This window comes from Schistosoma haematobium, chromosome ZW (genome assembly GCF_000699445.3).
Source record: "Schistosoma haematobium chromosome ZW, whole genome shotgun sequence".
In the NCBI taxonomy this organism is placed as follows: Eukaryota; Metazoa; Platyhelminthes; class Trematoda; order Strigeidida; family Schistosomatidae; genus Schistosoma; species Schistosoma haematobium.
The window spans coordinates 12,971,236-12,998,550 of record NC_067195.1 but is presented as its reverse complement, the minus strand read 5'-3'; the positions used below and the strand labels follow the sequence as shown (position 1 = coordinate 12,998,550).

The 27,315-nt window shown below is 37.7% G+C and overlaps 2 protein-coding genes across 3 annotated transcripts in view; one reads left to right on the top strand and one right to left on the bottom strand.

Annotated features, from left to right (window-relative positions):
- On the top strand, nt 1–25,285 carry MS3_00002806 (uncharacterized protein). Of its 2 annotated transcripts, XM_051210438.1 has the most exons (12): nt 1–164; nt 3,484–3,687; nt 3,726–3,786; nt 5,219–5,270; nt 5,326–5,372; nt 5,419–5,484; nt 6,467–6,648; nt 11,282–11,601; nt 13,507–13,885; nt 15,403–15,505; nt 23,248–23,340; nt 25,153–25,272. In XM_051210438.1, the coding sequence occupies exons 2-12, from the start codon at nt 3,602–3,604 to the stop codon at nt 25,192–25,194; spliced, it is 1,431 nt and encodes a 476-aa protein (XP_051070432.1). In that variant the 5' UTR covers nt 1–164; nt 3,484–3,601; the 3' UTR covers nt 25,195–25,272. The 2 variants fall into 2 exon arrangements, with proteins under 2 accessions (XP_051070432.1, XP_051070431.1); XM_051210439.1 differs by having other exon boundaries at nt 5,219–5,484; nt 25,153–25,285.
- MARCH6_1 (E3 ubiquitin-protein ligase march6) overlaps nt 25,186–27,315 on the bottom strand; it is a 46,898-nt gene continuing 44,768 nt past the window's right edge. The window contains exon 17 of the mRNA XM_051210436.1: nt 25,186–25,613. Within this exon, the coding sequence (XP_051070430.1) occupies nt 25,544–25,613 (70 nt within the window). The 3' untranslated portion in view covers nt 25,186–25,543. The remainder of the gene's footprint in view (nt 25,614–27,315) is intronic.

Here is a 27,315-nt window from a genome sequence, read left to right as displayed (position 1 = left end):
AGTCCGTTCAAGGTCGTTTCGCGCAACGGCGGCTGGCTTAGAAAGGATCTGGTGTACAGTGACGTGTATTCATCTAATGAATTATCGAGTGGTTCTTACTACCTATTGGCCATTTTTACTTTTCATTGACTAATTACGGAAGTTTAGTATTATGTACCTGGATGGTGAGTACTTTTGTTATTAATGTCTTCAACGGTTCGAATGTGTAAATTGATTCAGTTTCTCTCTTTTGAGCAAATTTTGGGGGATTCGGGGTAAATTTTTGGGTTTTCCCTAGAGTTTCATTGTCTTCTTCAAAGGTTTGGGGAAATGCTGGGGAATTTCCCCAACCGAACCAATCAGTTAACAGATTTTCACATGAAATTCATTCATTCATATGGCTAAGTGCAGCTTTGGCGTTATAGCTGATGTCAGTTTGTGACAAAACCCCTAATCTAATTCCTAACTCTTATCATCAACTATAAATCATAACTCCATTTCTTCACACTAGTTTATAACCCTCATTTGGTGCTAGTCATTAGATGAACATTAAAGATCACTAGCGAATTGTGTTTTACAGTTGATGATTAACATTAGGAATTAAATTTCGGGTTTTCACGAATTGACATCAGCTTTAATGCCAAAACTACTTAACCAAATTGGATGAGTGAATTTCGCGCCAATATCCGAGGCCTATTATCTTATATCTTATTGGTTAGTCTATAAATTATAGTCCCGCCGCTACTCGTTTGAAGTCAAATTGCGATTTCAGCTTATGGGGTTTTCAAGAATCTTCAAGATGTGTTGTAGATTAGCTCATCTTTTGAAATCCATATTTCGGATGCAGTTTCACGTACATTTGACACATTATTTTAAGCATGCTGTCTGAGCTCCAAAATGCCTTGCTAATTTCTCAAAAGGTTAGGAAACTGACAAAAATCACACCAATGCTTTGTACATTTCTAAAATCATTGCTTGTTGTAACTCCTAAGTGCTTACGGTCAGTAACTGTAGGCAAGTTTGTTTCATTTGCTGTGTTGTGTAGGTTACCACAGGGACGTGTTTCCACTTCGACACTTTTACTAAACTGACTTGTCTCTTGATCACATCATCTTAGCCGCTCAGACTTTTCTCCCCATAGTCTGATTTGCGTTGATATGTGAATCCGGATCTGAGACTAGATTTACATACCTTTACATACCACTTATTACAGTTGCTACATGGCAAATCAATTGATGAAGTAGTGAAACTTCATCAGTTGAGATGGCTGGGACACGTGTTACGTATGCCCAACCACCGACTGCCTCGACGTGCTATGTTCAGTGGTATAGGAGTAGGTTGGAAGAAAGCTAGGGGCGGCCAAACCAAAACATGGCACAAGTCCATGAAGTCACTGACAAGTGAACTGAGTCATGTTGGTAGGTGTAGACTACCTGGTTGGGGACCGCGAGATGATAGCAACCGATGGTTAGAGACCCTGAATGACATGGCTCAAAATCGTTTGCAATTGCGCAGGTGCATCCACTCTCTGTGTTCTCCCAAATTCTAATCTTCTGAATTCTTCATGTCCCTTTTTTCCTCTTTCCAAATTTATTTCACTGGATTATACTCTTTAAATAACATCTCCAAACCCTAATCTTCCCGATTACTGCTTATACTCTTATTACCTCTACCACTACGGGATTTGAATCGACAACTGCATCTCTGTGCTAATGTGGTGTGGCAACTCGAACTGATGTATGTGCGTACGAAGTTCTACGTTGTTACTGACTGACTGACTGTCTGACTCCATCATCGACCGGGAAATATCATTCAGGTCTTCCACAACGTTGTTTTTCTTGCGCGATGAATTTGTTTCGTGATCTCGCAGGAAGAACAAAAGCGAAAACTGATCTCTAGAAAGGGTGTGTTTTAAGGCTTTTTAGGTGATAGACACTGAACACAAGCAAAAACAGAGGTTTGTATATTACTGTACCTAACAACAATAAAAAAATCCGACTTCAAAAGTTACAGAAAGGCCTTAACACTTTTGAATACAAACAATACTAAAAGATATACTCAACGAGGAAAACAAATACCAGTACCCTTTTTGTGTCTGTAATCGGCAAGTACAGGGGATAAACTCTCAACATTTTAGTATTATCCACAAACAACAACAGAATGAATGTTTTCTATTGATGTAGGTCATTTGTCTTCCATGGTGAAATTTGCAGTCTTTTTAAAAACTACCCTACGTACCTACAAAATTCCCGACTTTTTTTGCTTGATTATCATTTTAGGGTTCAGTTTTTAATCGTTCTCTATAAACGAGGTTGTTAAACATATAGTTTTTCTAATTTAAGCTAAATCATATGCAGTCCCCTACGTATTCTGGATATTTTGTCTAGGTAAAACTTGATTAACATGTTGGTGAACAACACACCTAAGGAAACAGTTGCATTTGTTCAAGTCAAATCAAATGTGTAGATATTTCTTTCATTATTCGGTAATACGTCTGGGTAAAAACAAACGATACAGCTGACCTTGGACAGCATGTCAGTTAAGTGTTTAGTTATAAAACAGTTTAATGCAAATGAACAGTAAAATTACCACCGGCAAACAGTTTTGATATAAATAAAGGACCTTTACGCGTTATTATTATTATTATTATTATTCGAACACATATATATTGGTACAAGGAGGCACCAAATACATATGCGCCACACAAATCTCATTTGATATGTGTGAGGGCTGTGATACTGCCCGGGTGCCCAAACCGAAGCAGGTGGTTTTCTTATGGGGCCACTCCCAGAGCCTTCGGGCTGAAGGTCTGATCCACATGGCAATGGAGCATCGTAAGGAGATGCAGTCTCATGGAAGCCAGTGACCAACAATTGGTTCATACGCCATTTGTTCCCTCAGGATGCTAGAGCCCATGTGCACCATAGATTTGGAATCCGGTTAAAGCGCCGGACATTCGCTTTTCGTCCTCTCATTTTCGTAAACAACACCCCCTCCACGAGAAGGCAGTGAGTAGGACTTCCCTGGCAGAGGCTATATACGCGTGGTCATTTGAGAGCATTTCGAGAGGGAGAGCGGACTCTCCCCACTCTCGGCCATACCAGGGCATTTGGGGGCTTCTTAGATCAAGCAAATTTATTAAGCACTGGTATCTTCTAATTTATAGATTTATTTCTCTACGGTCTCCAGTGTTACCGTTTGTTGAAACTACAGGCTTACACATAAATCAAATGTATTTTTCAACTAGATTTAATCGGAATAAGTGATCACTACTCACCCTAATTAACATTCAATCTTGCGAAAGTCATATGCATATTTTTTGAGTTTCGTTAAGTATCCTGGTCTTATCACTATTTCCTAACTTTACACATTACAGAGTTATTTTGGTACTTATATTTTGAAGTAATATTGGGTTTAAAATTATGTTATTCATGTATAATTTGATCACTAAAAATGTATTCATTCGTCTGTTGTAATCTACTTTTTATTTATTTCACTTCACAGCCAAGTACAAAGAATTTATTTTGTCTTATTGGTATCGGAAGTTTCATATAAATCACTGGTATTTTGTAATTTCAACATTGAAAACATAAGATAAGTCATATTATATAAATCATACTCAATGATTCCATCCTTAACAAAGTTGAATCATGTTACATCAGAATGGTCAGATTCTGAATTAAGTTTATTACTGAGTGCGTTAAAAAGGTTAGTCCTAACTTCAATTTAAATTGCAATTCTATTAGAGATCGTTCATTTTCAACACGTGAATTGGCTGAATTCATACAAACAAAAAAGAAAACAGAGGTGAGTTTTTATACTTTGGATACGTTTCTTTAATAATATCGGTTTCTGTAATATCCTTGGAAACTACTAAATATATTTTTTTCTAGAAGTAGTTTTTCGACTGTTTTAGTTAGATTTTTTTAGATTGAACGCTGACTGTAATCCACTGGTCGCGGAATAAAGTGCATTTTCTGAACTAATAACGTTTAGATTAACTATACTTGATATCTGGTATATTTCAACCTGTTGGTAGAAAATCCCTATGATGATTTTAAAAACCTACCATTGTTGAGTGTCGGGAATAAAAAATCGCTCTTTAAAAGTGAGGTTCATAATTTGTACTACAATTAATAATGTACTTACAGGTTGTTACATTTCTACCGATCCTTGAGTTTTAGAGGAAGCTTAGCCCCCAAACGCCCTGGTATGGCCGAGAGCGGGGTGGGTTCGCCCTCCCTCTCGAAATGCTCTCAAATGGCCACGCGTATATAGCCTCTGCCAGGGAAGTCCTACTCACTGCCTTCTCGTGGAGGGGGTGTTGTTTACGAAAATGAGAGGACGAAAAGCGAATGTCCGGCGCTTTAACCGGATTCCAAATCTATGGTGCACATGGGCTCTAGCATCCTGAGGGAACAAATGGCGTATGAACCAATTGTTGGTCACTGGCTTCCATGAAACTGCATCTCCTTACGATGCTCCATTGCCATGTGGATCAGACCTTCAGCTCGAAGGCTCTGGGAGTGGCCGCGTAAGAAAACCACCTGCTTCGGTTTGGGCACCCGGGCAGTATCACAGCCCTCACACATATCAAATGAGATTTGTGTGGCGCATATGTATTTGGTGCCTCCTTGTACCAATATATATGTGTTCAAATAAAATAAAATAAGAGGAAGCTTAGATTTCGTTGAGATAACAGTTACTCATAACCACCGATAAGCTCGAAATATTAACCTAACACTAGCTGTTGATCGTTTTTCAGCATTTAGTTTCTTGCTGTACTGAAAGCCTGGGTCTAATTAAAAAAACCTTTGGTTTGTACAGTAAGTTGAGAACCTAGTTCTTCAATTAATTTCAACAAATTACTCACAATAAAATTTACAGAATAAACGGAATTCATTATACTTGGAGTCTGCTCATCAACTGACAGTGGCCTAGTTACAGTTAGTAACGATATTATAAACAGTTTTACTTAATATTATTATTAGTCAATGAAGTTGAGTTCGAAACAGCAAAAATCATAAGGAACAAAAAACATTGACAACCGGGGAATAGGAGTATACCTACAATTAACTGGAAAAGAATTTACGAAATTCTTTTAGAGTTTAAGTGAGAACTTTTTTGGTTGTTAATAATATCATTCTACTAGTTTATTATTTTATGTAGTTTTAAAAGCTGTTTTTTATATTACTAAGTAACCTTTATTTGATTCACTAAAGTTCTGATTAACTTTTAGATTAGAGAACTTATAGCTTGCCTTATGGATGTGGATGAGAAGAATTTACAGGGTAAACAATAATCTGTATTAACCAATACTTATAAACATAATTTTTCTTGTTTTAGATCCACAAATTACTGTACCGGAAGTTAAACCTGAAGGATCAATTGATGTAGAATTTCTATGATTACTTAATACCAGATTTTTTCTTTACACAGATTTTATTACAAATAACTAGACACAGTTGTACTGAATACTATAATTATAGTATGGCATTGAATGAAGTATGTCGTTTACATAGCAATGCATATTCTCATGTTTTTATCTAATTATTACTGTAATAAGTAGGTGGCTTAATGGTTAAAGCATCCAATCCCCAGTAATTCAGTTTTCAGTTTGGACTGCATTTCCTGTTTACTTTGGTTCAAGAAACTGAATAGTATAATTATCTTAACTCACCAAAAAATCTGATCGAAAATTAAGTACATAATCCTGTACTTGATAAATAATTTAAAAATTGATATGTTTGAAAGAATAACATAAGACAATTCACCAAGACATATACTTTTACCTCCGTTTGTATCTTCGCCTGAAATGAGCTTAGATTTTCATAATTAACGCTTCCAATACTAAGCTGGGCCACACTCCCCTCACAGTCCATTAGTAAAGCCTCATGATCATTTTCTGTTCAATCTGTATTTTTAAGTCATTGACATTTATGACCAAAACTTTGTATCTGTAATATCCCAATAAGTAGAACTAGGATATAGCATTCAAATCCGTTGGGCTATAGATCTTTTGACAATGTTCACCTGCAAAGAGTATGTAGGATGACCGTTTCTTACAACTAAAAACTTTCCACTCAAACCTAAAACATCATGTAAAAGCCATTGGTGTTATTTATCATGTATTGTTGAATCGTTTACCAGATACAAATTTGTGTACTTGGTTTTGAGGCACAAATGCTGCTACTCGGTTTCCCAAATTGAAGTACATGGGGAGGCAAGGATAGTCACAATGGTTGAACTTGTGGAATCTTAATCACTGACCCATATATATATATATATATATATATATATATATATATATATATATATACTCAGTTAATAAAGTCCACTGAAATGTACTGTATCGCCAGTTGTAGGGGTATTCTTCCTGCTAGCAACTAAGAATTGTAAGGGTAAGACATTAAAGTCGCCGTAAGAAGTCATTAGTCATAATGTATTCATAACTAGTATTGTGAAATCCTCTTGTAACATATTTCAGGTTCTCCAGCGAGCTTCTACGTGGGAAAGTGTAGAATGTCGTAAAATCAATAAAAGAGATCCAGACCCTATATATTTACCTTATGCACAGGTTTATCGGTTTTTTTCTTCATTGGTTTGTGGACAACCATTACCAAATCTATCTGACTTGTCGTCTGGCGCCTTTCTAGATCTTTTAACATGGTATGTTACACCAATGTATTGAATATTTTGTGTAATTATTGTCTTTCAAAAGAATTATTTCACTTGTCAGCTCGCTCATTGATCATATTAAGACCACCATTGAAAACATGGAAGTACCAGTCGACCATTTTACCCTAGTCTAGGACTACTTACCAGTGACCATTCACAACCCTGCATCTGAGACTCGAACCCAGTGTTTCCACTTGAGTGCGGACACAATCTCCAAACCATTAAACCGACATCCAACGCTGGGAGTTCAAGAAGACCTACCAATTAAACTGGGAAGAAGAATACATCGTCAATAAATCAATAAAGGAGATCACAGCGAGTATGAGAACTCAGCTTTGGAGGCATCACACTACTGTCGGCACCAGGAAGCGCTTTCAACAGAGTGTTGTTGAGTCGAATGAAAGATTCAGTCGACGCCTACCAGCTTCGAGACCAACATCCCGGATTCCTTAAGGATCAGTTGTGCAGAGACCAAGCTACAACACTACGGATCATCGTTGAACAATCAATTGAATGGAACTCATCACTATATATCAGCTTCCATGACTACGAGAAAGCATTTGACAGCATGGATAGGAGAACCTTACGGACTCTTTTTCGACACTATGGTGTACCTGAGGGGATCGTTAACATCATCCGGAATTCATACGACGAACTTCACTGAAAAGTTGTGCATGGAGGAAAGGTGATAGATGCATTCCAATTGAGGACCAGTCAGAAAAGTGTGCTTAGTCTCCGCTTTCTCTTTCTTCTGGTGGTCGACTGGATTATGAAGACCTCTATATCTGGGGTAAGCATGGAATACAATAGACAGCTTGGATGCAGCCAGACGATTTGGATTTCGCAGACGACATAGCTCTTCTATCTCATACACACGAACAAATTCAGGTGAAGACAGACAGTGTAGCAGAAGCCTCTGCATCAGTAGGCCTCAACATACACAAGGGAAAAAGCAAGATATTGAAAATCAACACAGAGAACACCAAACCAATCATACTTGATGAAGGAGCTCTGGAACAGGTGCACAACATCATCTGTAAACAAGGAGGATCCGATGCAGATGTAAAGGTGAGGCTTGGCAAAGCGAGAGTGACATTCCTACAGTTGAAAAAGATCTGGAACTCAAAACAACAAACAAGAGGAAATTAAGAAGAGATGATGGAAGTGGATAGGACATATGTTGTGAAAATCATCAAACTGAATCACGAAACAAGTGCTAACTTGGATCCTAAAGGGAAACAGAAAAGAGGAAGACTAAAGAACACACTGCGTCGGAAGTTAGAAGCAGATATGAAAAGGATGAATAACAACTGGAAACTACCGGGAAGGATTGTCCAGGACAGAGTTCGATGAAGAATGCTGGTGGGCGACCCATGCTTCTTCATGAGGGGTAACAGGCATAGGTGAGTGCTCTGGTCAGAAAGTCGCGCAAATAATAAATATAAGTAAATCGAAGACAAAAACTCACTGGATTGTAAGGATCAACAGGTGACCTTATATGGTGAATACATTTTCAATAACTAAAAATTTATAGTGATTTAAGCTTAACCACAGAAAAACTAGAAGTAATGAACAATCGGAAAGCCTTGTCATAACAAACTATTGATGAGTATTTTAAATTGGTAAGTTTAGAAACAGAAGTAATGTAAAACTGCTTTTAGGTAGACTCAAAATGAACTTTATAATTGAATGATATCTTTAAAGAGGTGTACGCTTCATAATCTAAACTACTTAAATCATGAGTGATAAGTTCGTGTTAACCTACCATTAAGGTCAACATCAATGTATGGGAATTTGTCAGAAAGGCCCATACCAAGTTCCTTGGAATAACAACTCTTGGTATTAGATGGAGTAGATATCTTCAAACAATCAAGATATCTCGCAATCGATTTTAATATGAAATTGGCTTCAAAGCATAAATCACAATTGTCACCTTCAAAAGCGATACTGTTTGCAATAACGAAATGGATGCCAAAGAAGGACCACAGATAAATAGGCGGTGTATAAATATTGTCTCCAACATCCCGGTGAAATCGATTATTCAAAAACTCATTAGTGCTAAATAAGAAAACGAAATTTTTTACCATCTTGATCAAATTCTACGTTGACACAGCAGCAGTAAATTTGAAATCACACAGAAATACAAATTGTGTGAGATAAGCTAGTAAAATCATAGGAAATATTTAAAGTTTAATTGGTGTTCAGATTTTCTTCAACTGAGTTACCACGTATTTTAAGACGACTAAAATTGCCTGAGGCGTCTGAAGAGGTAAGCATTCGCCATCGATTCTGAACTTATTAGTTTAAATGGACAGTACCAGCTGAAGGATCTTGACCAAGTGTTATCATCAAATTATGGCATAGTTTGACGTGAAATGCTTCTCCTTCTATAAACAGCTACTTTATAAGTTTTATTTTCTCTATATATCTAATACAATCAAATATACCTTACCTCGCAACCATTGTCATCTTGTGCTCCCAAATGCCCTGATACGGTTGAGAATGGAGAGTCCGCTCTCCCTCCCGAAATGACCACGCGTATATAGCCTCTGCCAGGGAAGTCCTACTCACTGCCTTCTCGTGGAGGGGGTGTTGTTTACGAAAATGAGAGGACGAAAAGCGAATGTCCGGCGCTTTAACCGGATTCCAAATCTATGGTGCACATGGGCTCTAGCATCCTGAGGGAACAAATGGCGTATGAACCAATTGTTGGTCACTGGCTTCCATGAAACTGCATCTCCTTACGATGCTCCATTGCCATGTGGATCAGACCTTCAGCTCGAAGGCTCTGGGAGTGGCCGCGTAAGAAAACCACCTGCTTCGGTTTGGGCACCCGGGCAGTATCACAGCCCTCACACATATCAAATGAGATTTGTGTGGCGCATATGTATTTGGTGCCTCCTTGTACCAATATCTATGTGTTAAAATAAATAAATAAATAGGTCATACGAAAATATAATTTAGAATAAGAAGGACTCAGGGATGTCGTTACACAAAAGAACTCAACACTCAGTGAAAAAAGTTAAATAACCTGTTATCTTAGCAAAATATAATTTCCAATTTTAGCTCTGAACAACTGGATAACATTCAGTGTGTTTTATATTGGTAAACGACATTGAATATAATTCTTGTATGTAAGGATCAGATTTGAGCTGATAGATTGCTATGGCCTTAGTCATGTACAAGTTGCTGATCCAAACATTTAAGTCAATTCTTTTGCCTATTTAGACAACCGTGAACGATTATTTGTTCGTCGCTGCACGTGACCAATGCCGTGTATCATGAAATTGTAATCCAGGTTTTGCTATCAACCACCACTAATCACCTGATAATTATAAATACGGTTGTATAGTTTAAGCAAATGGCATCACCGAAAACAGAATTCTCTTAGTTAAGACGTTTTCATTTTTTCCACTAATACTGTAGGCCTCTCTCGTTATATATATTTATTTACAAGTACGAAGTTACTTTTATTGACACATGTATGATTCAGTATGTGTTCTCATCGAGACATTAAAAATGAAAAGTTAAGCGAAGAATTATTTCTTTTCAATTAATTCTCTATTTCAAGGCTCTACACTGAAATACAAGTTTTGTATTCAAGTCTGAAATCAATACCAAGTACCAGATGTTGGTTGGTCAATTCGACAGTGTTCTTCCTAAAACAGTAGTCAGTTAGCAACTTAACAGATATAAAATCAGATCTAAGGATAAGATTATGTCGTCAGTTAATTATTTTAAGTTTATTACTTAAGAATAAGAATTAAGTTCGAGAATTAGGCAATTAAATATAAATGTTTAGTATTATTTGGTAAGATTACTAATTAAAAAGTGGATTCAAATAAAATTAATTGATCAGATCATTGAAGTATGTAGATCACGTAAATGTAGTCATAAATTACATTTGAATAAAAGGAAATGCAGTAACTAAGTAAACGAAGACCATGTTAAATTAAGAGGTCGAATGAACTTTATCTGTACGAAAAGATTATATATCTATAGCACCCAAATGCCCTGGTACGGTTGAGGGTGATGAGGATTCCCGCTTCTCGAAATGACCATATGACCACGCGTATATAGCCACTGCCTTCTCGCAGTGGGTTTGTTTACGAAATTGAGAGGGCGAAAAGCCAATGTCTGGCTCATAAGTCGGGTTGGTGGGTATAGAGGATCTATCTAGGGTAGTTGGAAAACCCTGATTTCAAATCTATGTTGCATATCAATTCAGTGTCCTGAAGGGTCGAATGGCGTATGATTTTATTCTTGGTCATCTGCTACCATGGGACCGCATCTCTTAACGTTGCTCCACTGCCCTTTGGACTAGACTTCTAGATCAAGTGTTTGGAGAGTGGCTCCTTAAGAAAATCACCTGCCTCGGTTTAGGCACCCAGACAATATCCTAGCCTACACACAAATTGAGTGATAACTATTTTGTGTGGCATATATATATATATATATATTGGTGTCTCTTTGTGCCAACGTTTATGTGTTTAAACAAATAAATAAATATGGCTTTTGTCGTATCCAAAAGCGGGGTTTTTTCGTCAGTTATTTGTAAAAAAGTAAATCGTTTACTAAATTTTTATAATTATTTTTCATGCTTTATCATTATTTTTCATATTAGTTTAGACAGAATTTTAAACTTTGTCAATATTAGCAAGAAAAGTGAAAATTCTAATCAGAATTCCCATTTATTAATTGAACAACTTCAAAATGCGAATAAAATCGCTACTGAAAAAATAGGTGTATTTTTAGCATTGGCCGCTGCTATTCAATTGAATTCACGTTTATGTTCACGACGTGGATGTGATATTACAGAAAACTTTGATGAACACTGTATTGCTCCACTGTTTTTATTATCTAAAGTGAAGCATCCTCATACACTGAAACAAACTCGTGAAATGGTCGAATATCTAATTAATCGATTCGCGAAATTATGGTCATGTAAGAAACTTTTTATATCATCTGTATTTGTTTGTTCAAAGTTGTTAATGACAAGTAAATGAAAGCTAGGTGTTTTGAAGCAGATTTTTTGACAGTTAATCGCTTTTTATGAGATACTAATTTCAATTAATTGTCGATCAATAGTTGGAACAATCCAAAGACACCTAGACAACAGCTAATCAGAGTATATTAGAGCTCTATTTGAAAATTGGCAATTCCTACTTACATGTGAAGATAAAAATTCTTTATATTTATTGGATTACTTTGCTATAAATCACATAAATAGTCTGGTTCACTTTTAAATCCAATTTCAACACCAAAAATCTTCACTTCTCTGGAACTGATTTGTAATCCTGTCACAGATGGTTGTAATGTTTTCCAACTTTATACTTTGAATGTTGTGCATCAAAGTACTCTTTGATTGATGAACCAGTATGATTTGTGATAGTGGTATTGGGTTTTCCTGCGAAATTAAAAACTCAAAGACAGATAGCTTGTATTCTATCAAGAGCTAAGTACAATTTGCCAGTAATTAGTCATGAAGATGCTTAAAATTATCAAATATTAGAAGACGAAAGAATAAGAATGAACTTGACGGATTCTTACAGTGACCATTATAAAGTGGTTAGTTTTTTCACGGAAAAGATAGTAGTGAATAAAAAACAATTAGTGTTTATAACATTGCTACATGATTTGGGAGTTTTTAAAGGTGTTGTAAAAATTGATGCATGCTGTTCCCAACCAGTTAATACCAACTCTTAATCCTAAACTCAACTTCTAATTTAAAATCTAAATCTTAGGACGGAATTCTAACATAAACTCTTGATCTTAGCCCTAATATATATATTTTTTGTGGTGGGGGTTCATGTGACAGTTTACTCATCGATATCACCATTCTGATTGGTTGAGTATTGGCTTCGCTTTCTCAAGGTTATGCAAGTCACTGGAGGCCGTCAGTTAAACTATAGTTTCACTATGTCCAGGTAAGATGTCCGAGGTATTGAGAGATATACATTGTAAACTTCTGTGCAATTATGCCCAACAATAAATAAGTTGCCGGGAGCATAGATTGTTGAACTAAGTTATAGAATTGACTAGTGAATATTTCTTGTGAATTGAATGTATTCAGCTAAACGATAGTTAAAAAAGAAGTGTATATATATAGTTAATACCAGGTCGCTTAATCTGATCTAGCCTAGTTTCAACTATGTCAGGCTAGGCACCAAATAATTGTATGCTTAGGTAAATACGTTGAAACACATGTCTGATTATAGAATGAACGCATTATTTTTTTTGTACGACATACAAATTTTAGTCTAATCCTCTTATTATTTTTCGTCTCATTCGGATGGAATTACTTTGTTTTTCTTAAGCTCCAAAGTTTATTCAATGATTATTAATAACAATTTGTGGTTCACTGGATCATAACATGATGTGTGTGTCAAGCGGTTATTATTAGGTTCAAGTCTTAGTGTAAACATCAACATTGGAATACAAGTAGCTCTCACTGACATGTCCTGAATAGGACGTAACATGTGTTCTGATTCCCACTGCTGAATACGTACCGAATACAATAAAGTTTATTAAATGAATATAAATATTTGAGGAATCTGATACTTTCCATAGGCGTAAAGTTTCAATATATATATATATATATATATATATATATATATATATATATATATATATATATATATACTTAATCGGTGTGTCACAGGTCAGTTAAATAGAGCGTTAGGTTAGCTACCTGCATGTCATCTCTTTAAATTTTACCATAACTCAGATATTTCTGCACTTCTATTATCACTACTTAGATAACAACGCATGTATTTTAGTCTTTTAATTTCTTTTATAGCCAACATTAATTTACTCATAGTTGTTTTATTTTTGTTTGCTGATATAAAGTGCCGAAATTCCCATGTTCACAAAATGGTTCATTTGCTTCTGAAGGAGAATTAAATATTCAGTCGACTGATTTACCAGATGCCTTATTCAAACGTCTTAGTATGTTTTCACTGAATCCATTTTCATTCCCAATGGAAGTGATGTCTCCTTTTCAAAAAATCTTAGATGATTTTAGACATATGTGTTCAAGCAGGTTCAGTTATTTAAATCGCTTCAAATCAATTTTATACATTTCTTTACCGACCGGACTTCAACATTCTGTCAAACGATCCACACCATCACAACCTATAAAAGTTGTTAACCAATGGAAGAAGCGTCGAATTGAAAAGTCGACCAAGAGTCGACCAACATTACGTCATAAAGCGTTGGAGAGTTCTGTGTATGTTATTTTTTTTAAAGATTTGTTTCATAATAGCTAAGTTTGTAAATTTTATAGATAAGACTTTCTAAAAACGTTGATTAAAACTATTGAATTGCGCATTTTTGATAGTACACTTGTTACATTGTCAGTTTCACAGCGTTCCATACCATTCATTCCATGATTAACATCAAAATATTTACATCTGGTTTAATTAGGATGGTTATTAGTTTGTTTGTTGATCTATTGTAGCATTCATACTTATTAGATCCTACAGTTTGAGAGGTTGCTAATTATTGATACATAAATAACCATTCAAATTTCGCAGTGTTATTTCAAAAGTTTACAGTTGAATGGTCATTACTCAGTGGTCGACCACCTCCAACCATCACCTTATCTTAAAAGTGAATACAATTCTGTTTTCTATGACGACTGGTTTTCATATCCAATAAGCTTAAAAAAAAGCTTAAAACAGCCAATGCATTGGTATAGAAATATAAATTTGATCAATTGAAAAATCACAATTTTTAAAAAGCTCTGTCGTAAAGCTGTGGAATATTTCAACTTTCGTGATTACTTCTGGTTTAGTGTTCGTTTTCTTCTTGTTATTAAGTAAAATCTTTGAAATACAGTGAAGATTTTATGTATTCAAGCATTTCAGCTGTGTCAAGTGTCATATAATTATAATGTAGGGTTTCTTTTTGTAATGAATGACAAATCAGCATTGGATCGATATTATTTGACATGATTAGTCAATAAGAATCGTATAATATTTCTGTTTCCCACCTGTATTGTTTCGTCTATAGCCTAGGCTCTTAAGCTTTGACCCAATAATACGCTTTGATTGGCAGGATCAACCGTGAATTGAGGCCACGATAATCTTAATGCGTATTTGTCAGTGTCCTGTTTTCATACGCTCACATCCTGACAACAAAAGTAGGATGAGAACACATGTGGAATGAAACTTAGTGATAGGTTTGTAATTAATTAACGATAACTTGAGAAAGGTTAAAATACAACAATGGTTTATGAGCCAAGCGAAAGCTTACCACTGGGGAAATACAAAGATACAATAATTCCAGTATTTAGTAACTATACAGTAAACAATAATTTTCGGTAGAACTGTTTATATATAGTTTCGATAATATGAACTCTGTGTCACTGTTGATATTTTGATGTTTAGTTCCTAGTACTGATTCCATTTAATTAGGTTTCAGCGTATTGACTGGCTTTTAATTCCTTACAACAACTCATTCTATGAGACGTAAACACAAGTGAAGAATTACGTATTTGTAGGTTAGAAATATCACAATAAGGTCAATGTTTGTTTTTGTAGCACAGATTTTGGTGCTCTCTCTCTTGCGTAATGCACCAGTTAGAAATTGAAAAAGCTTGCAATTGTCGCAGATCAGAGCAAGCTTACGCGATTATTTAAACATTTTTTCTCGATAATTTAAACACTTGGAATGAGTATAATATCGTCTTTATGAAACTCACATTATACCTGAGTTTGCACTTTTTTGCTTCCCAATATATAGACCTTTGAATAACTTGACAACATTGAGTTTTGATGAAAATACAAATCAAGTTGGCAGCAATGCATGTAGCGATGAGAAAACTGATTTGAAAGTTAACCTAACAGTAAGTTGTTTATTGTATGAGTTTCTAGCTAGATTGTCAGTCAGTCGCATCGTAGAACTTGGTACGTGTGTATATACCATACCCCATTAGCGAATATAGATGAAATTGTCAGGTCAAGTCCCAGGATAGTAGAGGTATTAACAGTAACAGAAAAAATTAGGCATCGAAGGTACGACTCAAGAAAATATAAATTAGTGAATAAAAACACAGAAAGGTATGAAGCAATTTTAATTCCACGATTTAAGGGAAGAAAAAGAGTGTATACACCTACGCCATTGTGACTGATTTTGAGCCATGTCACACAGAGTCTCCAAACATTGGTTACAATAGTCACGTGGACCCCAATGAAGTAGCCTTCATCTACCAGCATGGCTCAAACCGAAATTCAGTAACTTCAAGGACCGATTCCACGTTTTAGTTTGGCCACCCCTAACTTTCTTCCAACCATCCCCTACACTAGTCAGCATTGCGCATTGCTGTAATCGGTGTTCAGGCATACGTAACACGTGGCCCAAACATCCCAGTCGATATAGATTCACAATCTCATCAACTAATTTGTCATCATTCCCTAATACCCTGCGTCTAACCTCATTATTACTTACCCGGTGATCCCAGCAGATGCGAGCGATATTTCTAAGACATCTGTGTTCAAATACTAGTAACTTACGGGTATCTTCTAGTTTTAATGACCGCGTTTTGCAGCCGTAAAGTAGAACAGAACGAACTGCTGCGCAGTATACTCGTCCCTTAATTGATAGACGGATATCTCGCCTTCGCCATAGGTGACATAATTTGGCAAAAGCCAAACGAGCTTATCGAATCCGTGCTGAGATTTCGTCAGACACCAACCCATTAGGGCTGATTAGACTTCCAAGATAAGTGAAGTTAAATAAGAAAGAAAGATTAGTTTAGCGAAGAGTTCTCTTTTCGGCGAATTCATTTTCAAAGCTGTACAATCGCAAATATACTTATTCTAACAGGGTGATAATAATACTAATAATAAACTTCTGTTATACATGGTGAGTGAGGTTAAATAAACAAAGATATTAAAAAAATCTTTAAAACAAGGAAAGTCTATTAATCGTTTGATAGTTAATGGCTTAAGTATTCATGGGGTAAGGATGGCTGAGCATGATAAAATAAAATAAAATGTTGAAACAGAGATGAAATGTAATCGGAATGATCGTGGAAATAAAAACAAACCGGTTGGAGGTAGAAGATTTGAAGGGAAGATGGAAGGTGAAGCAGGTGGCTGTAAGGGAACAAGAGTATAAAGAAAGAGAAAGAAATTTTAATACATTAAGACCGTTTTAGAAAAAGAGGTTGTACCAGTCTCTTTTGTACACATAATTCCGGTTTTTCAAAATGTATGTCTGTTGTCTCGGCAATGCAAAGAAGATGCAGTCTAATTGTCAACGCGTTCGACCACTTCACTCCCTATCCTTAGTTCAGGTGTTGACGCAGACCAGTCCTGAAGCAACAACTTGCATTTACAGCGGGAAAAATGCATTACAAACATCTTGGCATTGTTGCTGACTGCTATCAAAAGGCTCTGCATTTTATTAGCACCTTCATCAAACAGGACTATGTAATCTGTGTATTCTAAGTCGATAAGTGGACCTCCAGATCGATTCCCGAAAATTCAGTCGACGAGAACGTTATTTCCAGCAGTACGTCTACAATGAAATTAAACAGAAATGGAGATAGTGGACAGCCTTGTTGGACACCACTTGAGGTTGCAAAATCAGATGGCATTACAATATAAGCTGGAACCACGTGCATCATTGAAACTGGCTGCCATCAACGTTCGCACACTTATGCGGGTCAAACAACAGTAAGGGCTGGCTATGTCTTTGGAAAGTCTTCATATCGACGTTTGTTGTCTATCCGACACCTGTATTCAAGACTCTGATGAAGTACTACAAATTTGCTCTCCATCTGTCGCTTCGAAAAGCTTGTTTTACGTGCGCTTATCCGGGGACCCTGTGGCATCTTCGTCTGGTCTTGCTGGCGTTGGTGTCGCACTAAGCGCTAGAGCTGAGGTAGCACTAATCGATTGGTTCCCCATTAACAGTCGGCTATGTGTTGTTAGATTAGAGAGTTCTATCAACGTGAGAAGAAATCGGCGTGAGAAACGATGTATTTTCGTCATCTCCGTCTATGCTCCGACAGATTGCAGCCCGGATGCAATCAAGGATGAGTTTTACCACCAGTTAACTGTTCTTCTCCAGAAAGTGCGTTCGACAGATATTGTAGTACTAGCCGGAGATTTGAATGCTCAGGTTGGGCGTCTAGGCACAGAAGAGAGTCTTTTAGGTGGTATTGGTTGCAGTTGCATGACGCCATGAAAATGGTGGGTACAGTCAGTTGTGGGTTCGCGAAACGTCCCGCTTATAATCACTGGGTTTCTTGAGGTTCCTTACAACCCATTGAAGCCCGTCGGTCTACTCCGGGTGACCGTGACTTTGACCAGAAACGAAGAATGTTACATAATGAAATCGGGCGAAGCTTGCGTAAGGACCGAGAAGCCTGGTGGTCGAAGCGTGCTAATGAGCTGGAAACAGCAGCTGCATCTGGTAACTACCGGAAGCTCTTCCAACTCATCCGAGCCACTGGCAGCAAGAAGTCTGGTGTGAGTGAAACAATCTGCGAGGATGATGGGATGCCAATCACTAACATCCATCGACGTCTTGGACGATGGGCAGAATTTTTTGAAGGGCAGTTCAACTGGCCTGCTGCTCCGGCAACATCGGTCAGACTGTCCTGCCCTCCATGGCCGGTGACGACTGATCCACCAAACGAGGAGGAAGTCCGCAAGGAACTTCAACTCTTGGAAGCGTTACAAATCACCTGGCCCAGATGACTTACCTCCGGCTCTTTTTAACGATGGTGGTGACTTTTTGACTAAGGAATTGACGACGTTGTTTACAAAGGTTTGGGAACTAGAGAGTGTACCGACGTCATGGAATGAGTCGATAGTTGTCCCTATCTTTAAAAAGGGTTCACGTCGTTCCTGTAACAACTATCGGGGGATAAGTCTACTTCCGATTGCGTCCAAGCTATTGGCTTCCGTCATACTTCGTAGGTTGTTCAAAACCCGAGAAAGATTGACTCGCGAGGAGCAGGCTGGGTTTCGTTCTGGTCGAGGATGTATTGATCATATCTTCACCCTCCGCCTAATGTTAGAACACCGCCATACTTATCAAAGGCCAACAATCGTAGTGTTTCTTGACATCAGGGCTACCTTCGATTCGTTGGACAGGGCTGTTCTCTGGGATTTTCTATTGAAGAAGGGTGTGCCTGAGAAGTTTATTAACATCTTATAAGCCCTATATAAAAACACCTCAGGTAGAGTAAGAGCATACAACCACCTTTCTCCATTGTTCCATTCGAGCAGTGGGGTTAGGCAGGGTTGCCCAATCTCACCATTCCTCTTCAACTTCGCCATCGACGACACTCTGGAAACAGTTCTGATGGATGCAAGTAATGGTGGTGTGAATCTGTTGCCTGGAGAAAGACTTCTCGACCTTGAGTATGCGGACGATATTGTCTTACTGTGTGATAATGCCCAAGGCATGCAATCCGCACTTAATCAGTTGGCAATCAGTATCCGTAGGTATGGTATGTGCTTTGCACCTTCGAAGTGCAAAGTATTTCTACATGACTGGCAGGATTCCAATCCTGTACTCACCCTGGATGGTGAGCAGATAGACGTAGTCGAGAAGTTCGTGTATCTGGGTAGCTGCATAAGTGCTGGTGGTGGCGTGAGTGATGAGATCAATGCATGTATAGTAAAAGCCAGAGCTGCTTATGCCAATCTTGGCCATCTTTGGCGCCTTCGTGATGTTAGTCTGGCTGTAAAAGGTCGGATCTACAACGCGTCGGTGAGAGCAGTTTTGCTCTATGCTTGTGAAACCTGACCTCTCTGAGTTGAGGATGTTAGACGACTCTCTGTGTTCGATTATCGTTGTCTCCGAAGGATTGCTGACATTCAGTGGCAACACCATGTTAGTAATGCAGAGGTTCGGCATCGTGTGTTCGGGCATAGAGACGATAATCCGATTGGTGTCACCATCTTGAAACACCGACTTCGGTGGCTTGGACATGTTCTACGAATGTCGTCCCAGAGAATTCCACGTCGTGCATTATTTGCCGACTCTGGGACTGGTTGTAAAAAGCGGAGAGGTGGTCAGTGTATTACATGGTGTCGTGGTATGAAAGAAAGCTGCGAAGGACTGGCTTCTGTTGGTCCCTCACGAATAGGAGCCAGTGGCGATCCTGCTATAACCTTCTTTCACTTTCTTCATAAAAAGTGGTTGTGTCTTCCTTAACTGAAAGATCTCTTCTGATTTTACGTTTCTGTTTTCCCCCATTATTATTATTACACTACCGTACACCAATCTGTTCGTTATTGTTTTTTTAACGCTCCTTACCTTTTCTTTTTTTTCTTTCTCTTCGAATTCTCATTGTTTTATGTGGCGTATATGTATTTGGTGCCCTGTCGTACCAATATTTATATATTCAAAGAAATAAGTAAAACACCATAAGCTGACTCCACTAGTCGTGTTCGAGTAAAGATCCTTCACAAGGTTAATTTACTTCTGAGGTACGCCTTTCAATGACAGGGTATCACAGAAACTCTCAGTCTACAGAGTCAAATGCTGCTTTTAATTCAAGAAAAACCATCGTTGTCGGACGTCGACAAGCATGCTTGTGTTCTAAAACCTGACGAATGGTGAATATGTGGTCGATGCAGCCACGACCAGGTCCGAAGCCTACCTGATTTTTTCGTGTTTGCAGTACACGAGTCTTTGTTAGGTGCCCAATAATTATTGAGTCTGGTATTTTAGATGCTATTTTAGTCAAACCAATCCCTCTATGGTTATCACACGGGGATTTTGACCCCTCCTTATGTATTGGGACAATCAGTGATTGCGACCAGTCAGATGGGATTACGTCTAACTCCCAGATTTTAGCTCAAATATTAGTTAACCTAATCGCCAAAACTGGACCACTATAATTAAATACCACTGGAACCAATCCATCTGCTCTTTCTCGACTTCGGATTGGAATCGGGGGACCTACTTCAATGTTCCATTCAGGCTGTTTGGGAATGGTGTGTATTTGTAGAGTAGTTGAAGGCCAGCTGAACTGCTCCTTAAAATGTTCCGCCCATCGTTCTAAACGTCTGGACTGAGAGCAGATAAGAGTGTCGTTTTTTTCCGAGATCGCCTCACTTAAACTTGATTTATTAATTCCGGTTTCTTTTATTAGTCTGGATCAATGTTTGGCGTTACCTACAGCGGCTGCCTTTTCCATCTCTTGCTTTCGCTGCCCACCACTGCTCACGGTCATTCCTTAGACTTTTGGTTAACCTATATCTGATTTGTTTTCGTTCTTTATCGAGTCCAGAGCTTGATGGAGTGTTTACGAGAATCCATCAGTGCAATAGACTTAGTAGAAATCCATTGACGATGTCTCTCCTTATGCTTAAAATTAGTGTTTGTTAAAAATAAACGATTGTCTGAGCATAGTTGCAGCAAACGATCACCATTATCTGTTCGCTGAGCCGGAATGTCAATATACCAACCTAAATGTCTTTCTGTTTGGTTTAAGCTACCTACCTGGGCATTAAGGTCACCTGCTACGAGTACTATGTCTGAACGTTTAGCTTTATGAAGTACAGAAAGCTTTCCGTAAAACTCATCCGTCACTTCATCCGGACTACTGTCAGTGGGAACGTAGGCAGAAACGACGAAAAGACAACGACGTATCCCTATCCTTTCGAGTTCTTATGGAGCCGTTCAGCTGAACAACAATTAGACGACTGTTAACGGGAATCCATTCTAGTGGTGTTTGTTCTGCCCTCGTACTCAGTGCTACGTCTACACCCGCCAGTCCACGAGAACTAGCCATCGGGTCGCCAGATATACGGAGGGTGTTTCTCGTCGGCTCCCCGTTTTGGCAAGGTGAGGTCAAGTGAGTGACCACACTAGGACCCTGTATGTGTGTTTCGGAGACATAGCATACATCAATAGTATGAGATTCTAGGGTTTCAGCCAAAGAGGGTGCGTACGTTGAAGGATTCAATGTGTAGTTTGGAGCGAGGTTTCAGTAGACCTGGGGCAGCGTTTCGCGCACTAGAGTCGTTGGCCATGGTGACACTTGCGAAGGAAGTTTCGAGTTGAAAGTCGAGGTAGGAGGAATAATAGAAAGTGAGGAGGGACACTGAGTATGAATACAATGATCTTGAGTGCTGCTAGAGGTATGAGGGCAGTTATCACTTCCCGGTTGCCCACACCGTGGAAGGGTTCTTCTGGAGGTACCTGAGAAGGAAATTGGTTTAGGGGTTATCTTAGTGACCTGAGAGCACAACCACGATGCCCAGGGGACAACTACTTGAGGCCGGACACATGACATTTTCACGAGTAGTTTTCGTGTTAGCTCCGTACTTGTTGATACCTTACCACCAGAGACGGATATCCGTGGGATAAGTTGAGGCGTGCATTTCTAGGGCCGACCTTTTCTAACCCCACCCCTCCTTGTAGGAAGGCAGCATCACTGTTATGCTGGTTTTCTGAAGGAATCACCATACTGCCGTCGCACCTCTATACAGTAAGAAGTACGGTTTCGCCCTCGTACATTGGGTTTACTGCTTTTAGTCTTACCGCTCTTCAACCGACTTGTCTGGCATGGTAGGACCTTGAGGAACGATTGTCCCAGCCAGTATAGCCCGATTGGTTCATTACGATAGGCAAGCCCGACGACAACTTAAGGGTAGCAGCAACGGTATATGCACCTGCGTCATTGCAAACGATTTTGAGCCATGTCATTCAGTCTCTGACCACTGGTTTGGATAATCATGCGGACCCCAACCAGATCATCTACACATGTTAACACGGGTCAGTCCAGGTCTCAGTGATACCATTTTTTATTTGGCCGCTCATAGTTTTCTTTCAGCCAACTCTTACGATAACAGTTCGCTTTGTATCAATATAATGTTGGTAAACTTGGACAAATTCTAAGTAATCTATTTTATTATTTGATCCATCTATCCTATTCTTAATATTTCCGGTCAGTCAAATGTGGTGTAAGGTATAGCACGTTTGTGAGTCGGTTCACGTTACCGCACAACCAGACGGAACGATCAAGACAAATGCGAGACTATATTAATTGTAGTACTAACAATATCAGTAGTAGGAGTAGAAAACACTAGGTATAGCCAACCTGATATTGGGAGAATAATTTTACGGAATATAAGGTATGGCATGATTTCGAAACTCAAAATTTAATGCAAGATAAGTTGAGTGCGTGTGTTCAATTGTGACTGATTCTGGACGATTTCTTTTAAGATCTATAAATATTGGTCACAATTACTGTGCAGACTGCAACCACACTCCGGATTTACGGACATGGCTCAACCGAACAGTTTGTGCTTTCATGAGCTGGCGTTACGTCTAGCTTTGGGCACATTTAGATTTCTTTCATCCTACTTCTATGTCAATCAACATTGTTCATTGTGACAGAATGCGATTGCACATACGTAACACATATCCTAGCCAATTCAACGATGAATATCCACAACCGATTTACCATTTTATAGCGCCATACTATTAAGTTTCACATTTTGATAGGACCTAGAGTATTTTTAATCATAATTCATTTTATTTAAGATATGATTATAGATGACATTTGTAAAATGATATATACTAAACTAGTACTGTTTTATTTAAAAAATTTAGTCACGTCGCTTTGTAAACTGGTGTCCAGGAACACATTTCGTTCGTGTTTCAGATCCAGCAGAAGATGAAGCTGTCAAGATGCTTATGAATACGGTAAATAAATTTCACTCATCATTATATGTATATATATAGTTATTATTAATACGGATTTCTCTATTTCATGCATACATATATGAAAATATTCTAGTCAACAATCTTATTCATAAGTTCACAAAAATAAATGATGTCTTTGTGAACTAGTATCATTTGTTCATTTATATAGTTTTTGTACTGAACTTTAAGCCAAACTGTTTGTGTGCAAATGACGAGTGAGTATGGCTACTTACTATCCGGTTGTGATTCGAACATAAAATCTACTAGTTGAAAGTTGAGTCGTTTTCAGCCGCTAAGAAACAGTTGTTATCAGAATTAATAAGTTCATCGTAAGATGTTTGTGGAGATTGTTAAATTTCGATGTTTTACATCATAGACTGATGTCATATTGCTGTAGCAATACGTATGCACAACTCCGAAATCGTCAACCCACTGAGTTGGTATCTAATGATATTTATTTCTGATTTCCGACGATTCACGATTATCATCCAGTAATGCATATAAGCCTTGTTTCACATTCGGCATAGCTGAACTCATCTGGTCGCGGCTTCGTTATAGAACTTCTGGAATAAGTTACCGGTGAACACGAGTTTATATCGGAAGGGTTTTGTGGATATTATTATAATTTCAATGGTTGAGATCATGAGTCAATTGAAGCTAGACCACCATGGAAAACCTGGACGGCCGTTTCGTCCTATTGTGGGACTCCTCGGCAATGCGCTTCCACGACCCCGCCTTACGGGATTCTAACCCAGGACCTATCAGTCTCGCGCGCGAGCGCTTAACCACTTGACCGCTGAGCCGGCATCCAACGGTGGTAATGATTCACTTCAACCAATCCACTAAATTGAGCGACACATTCACCAATGTCTTCAGTCAGTTACTATCTCACAATAGACCCGGTTAAACTCCACTGGTTACTGCTTTTCACTAGAACTCAAGGAAATACCTCTTGAAGCCTGTCACTGGTGAGCATATGTTGATTCATATCAGGGTTTGTGGAGGTTGTAGTAATTTCAATAGTTGAAATCATGAGTCAGTTGAAGCTGAACCACCATGAAAAACCTAGAAGCACTGGACGGCCGTTTCACCCTATTGTGGGACTCCTAAGCGCGCGAGACTGGTAGGTCCTTGGTTCGAATCTCGCGAGGTGAGGTCGTGGATGCGCACCGCTGAGGAGTTCCACAATAGGACGAAACGGCCCTCCAGTGCTTCTAGGTTTTTCATGGTGGTCTAGCTTCAACTGACTCGTGATCTCAACCATTGAAATTACATATCTATTAGTATAAGTTCTGGTCCAATAGAGAGGGGTAGAATTGTTTATTTTGCGGTCTTCAAGTCTGCATCATGATTTTTTTGAGCAGTCGGAATTTCCGATGTGTATTATGATGTAACAGTTCTTATTCTAATTGTTTGACACATTAGTGAAACAGTATGACTATCTACATACTAGTAGATACAAAACTAGCGTACGTGTATAAGTCAAGTCCGTACAAAACAAAATGGGTCATCAAACAAGTATACTTGTCTTACACATTAGTTAAAAAACAGAATAGATTATTCCATTGCTAATTCACTCATGCATCAACATACATTTCTGGTACAATATTATTTAATAGTAATGTACAAGTGTTATATTATATATACTTTATAGTAGTAACAGTGTACACATTAATAGAAAAATGTATTTTCTCAGAGCGTATGCGGTTTGTATTGACCCATTTTTTAACTGTTTGGTACAGCTCATATTATGCATCTGTCATTAATTTTCTATCATTTTTAACCTTCTTTGTTTCTTTTTATTTTTAAAAGCATATTCAAGTGAAAACAAAAAGCACGAGAAAATTGATATAAGAAAAATGTATTTTTATAAATATTGTCTAGTCGCGTTTGTTTGTTTTTTTCGAGAAGATATTTTAAATACAGAATAAATCAAAGATCATTGATTAGTGTACTTGTTTGTGTGCCCGAGTTGGGGAGGTGTATATTTATTGTATATGCAAAATAATACTCTAACAGTGATATTCTTTAAAAATGTTGGGTTGTTAGAAACAAAAAATATCATTAGTGAGTACAAAAAAATGTTGTTCCAGACGTGAAGTTGCGGGATTCTTCCCAAAAAATACCAAGTGATGATCTTTACATGTCTAGACAATGTGAATTAGTAGTGTATGTCCAAATTAACTAACTGGCAATTGGATAGTCATGATGCTGGAACTAATGATTGACTTGGTGATGGTCGAAAATTTAGCAGTTGTTTTCCAACTAAATATCTAAAAATTTATTTTTTTAAAAATTTGGAGATTTTCATATATACAGCTTAAAATGAGCTTCAAAAAGGGATCTATGCACGTTTACATATTTCATGTGTGTAACAGGTTCAAACTTCAATCTATTTTGTCATTGAATAAAACTAAAGAGAACGACGAAATCAACATCAGTTTCGTCTTCATATCTGTCCCGTAAATTATTTTCATCCTGCTACTGTTCTCTAACCTCATTGATCATGGATTTATAGCTAAATTAAATAATTTCGTCGAAAACAAACATATCCTTCATTGAAATTTCTTTATTTTAAATCTGTCCAGTTTTTAGTTGTGATAGTACATTAAAGATGAAATAAAAAAATTAATAAAATCCTCACATGTTCAGTTCGAGAATTTAGTCAAATAGTCTTAATCCAGTCTTTGACCAAGAATTCCAACGTTTCAAATCTACTCTTCTCGATAGCTGCAACCAATATATTAGCACAAAAGTAACAGACAAAAGTCTTCTAACGAAAGAACATAGAAATCACCTAAAACTACTTAGAACTAATAAAGACTTGATTATAACACGTCCAGTTAAAGGCGCTGGTTTAGTGCTGCTAGACCGAAATAATTATGTTGAAAAAATGACGTTATTAGCAGATGACACCAAATTCTCAAAACCAATCAATGAGAAAAACAAGACAAGTTATAGAAAAACAACAAATTGAAGTTCTTGAAAGAATGAAAAGTTAATTGAAGGACATGTCTTTGAGCGCATAAAACCAACAGGATCATTAATACAGCGACTATATGGTCTGCCAAAAATACACAAACCTGTCCTACCTCTCAGACCTATTCTCGATATGTCAGGATCTCCTTACCATTTTATCGCAAAGTGGCTGACAAATCTCTTAGAACCCATCAGAAAACACATTTGTAAACACTCCATACGTGATACTTCTGAATTTATTGAGCACATAAAAGAAGTGAATATAAATGACAAAATTATGCTATCTCTGGATGTCGAATCATTATTCACTAATGTTCCACTCACAGAGACCATTAATTTCATCTGCAGGTACGTAAATAACAGTCAGATTAACATCGGAATACCAGATGTTTATTTGAAGAAACTATTATTGCGGTGCACTTGCAATGTACAGTTTACGTTCAACTACGTAATTTATAAACAGAAGGACGGCATAGCAATGGGATCCCTTCTGGGTCCGTTACTTGCAGACTGCTTCATGGCCAGTCTAGAAAACAATCAACTGAAAGCGATTATAGAAAAAATTCACTTGTATAAAAGATACGTAGATGACATCTTTATCGTTTGTGACAACAAATATGACTTGAGTCATCTTCTGAAGACATTTTAATAATTGCCACCCAACAACAAAATTCACATTAGAAGTTGAAAACAAACAAAATATTCACTTTCTTGACATGGAAATGACAAGAAAGATGGTACTCTAAAAAGATCTATCTACAGGAGACCCATGTGGAATGACCAACTATCAAGCTTCCACAGCTGGGTCCCTATTAGTCGAAAAAGAAAACTAATAATAACACTCGCAACAAGACGACGAATCTGTAGTCACGACGTCATAGAGATACTTATTAAAAACGGATATCCTTCGATTTTCATTGATAAGAGCATTAAGCCGAAAACGTAGATAACTACAGTAGAAAAGAAAACTTTATACATGAACATCGAATTCAAGGG

What these genes read in the sequence shown, in the direction of transcription:
- MS3_00002806 (XM_051210438.1), top strand. Translation starts at nt 3,602, where the DNA reads ATGATTCCATCCTTAACAAAGTTGAATCATGTTACATCAGAATGGTCA. An exon ending in TTTCTAGATCTTTTAACATG is followed by an intron (nt 6,649 to 11,281) that starts GTATGTTACACC and finishes TTTTCATATTAG; the next exon opens with TTTAGACAGAATTTTAAACT. An exon ending in ATTCGCGAAATTATGGTCAT is followed by an intron (nt 11,602 to 13,506) that starts GTAAGAAACTTT and finishes GCTGATATAAAG; the next exon opens with TGCCGAAATTCCCATGTTCA.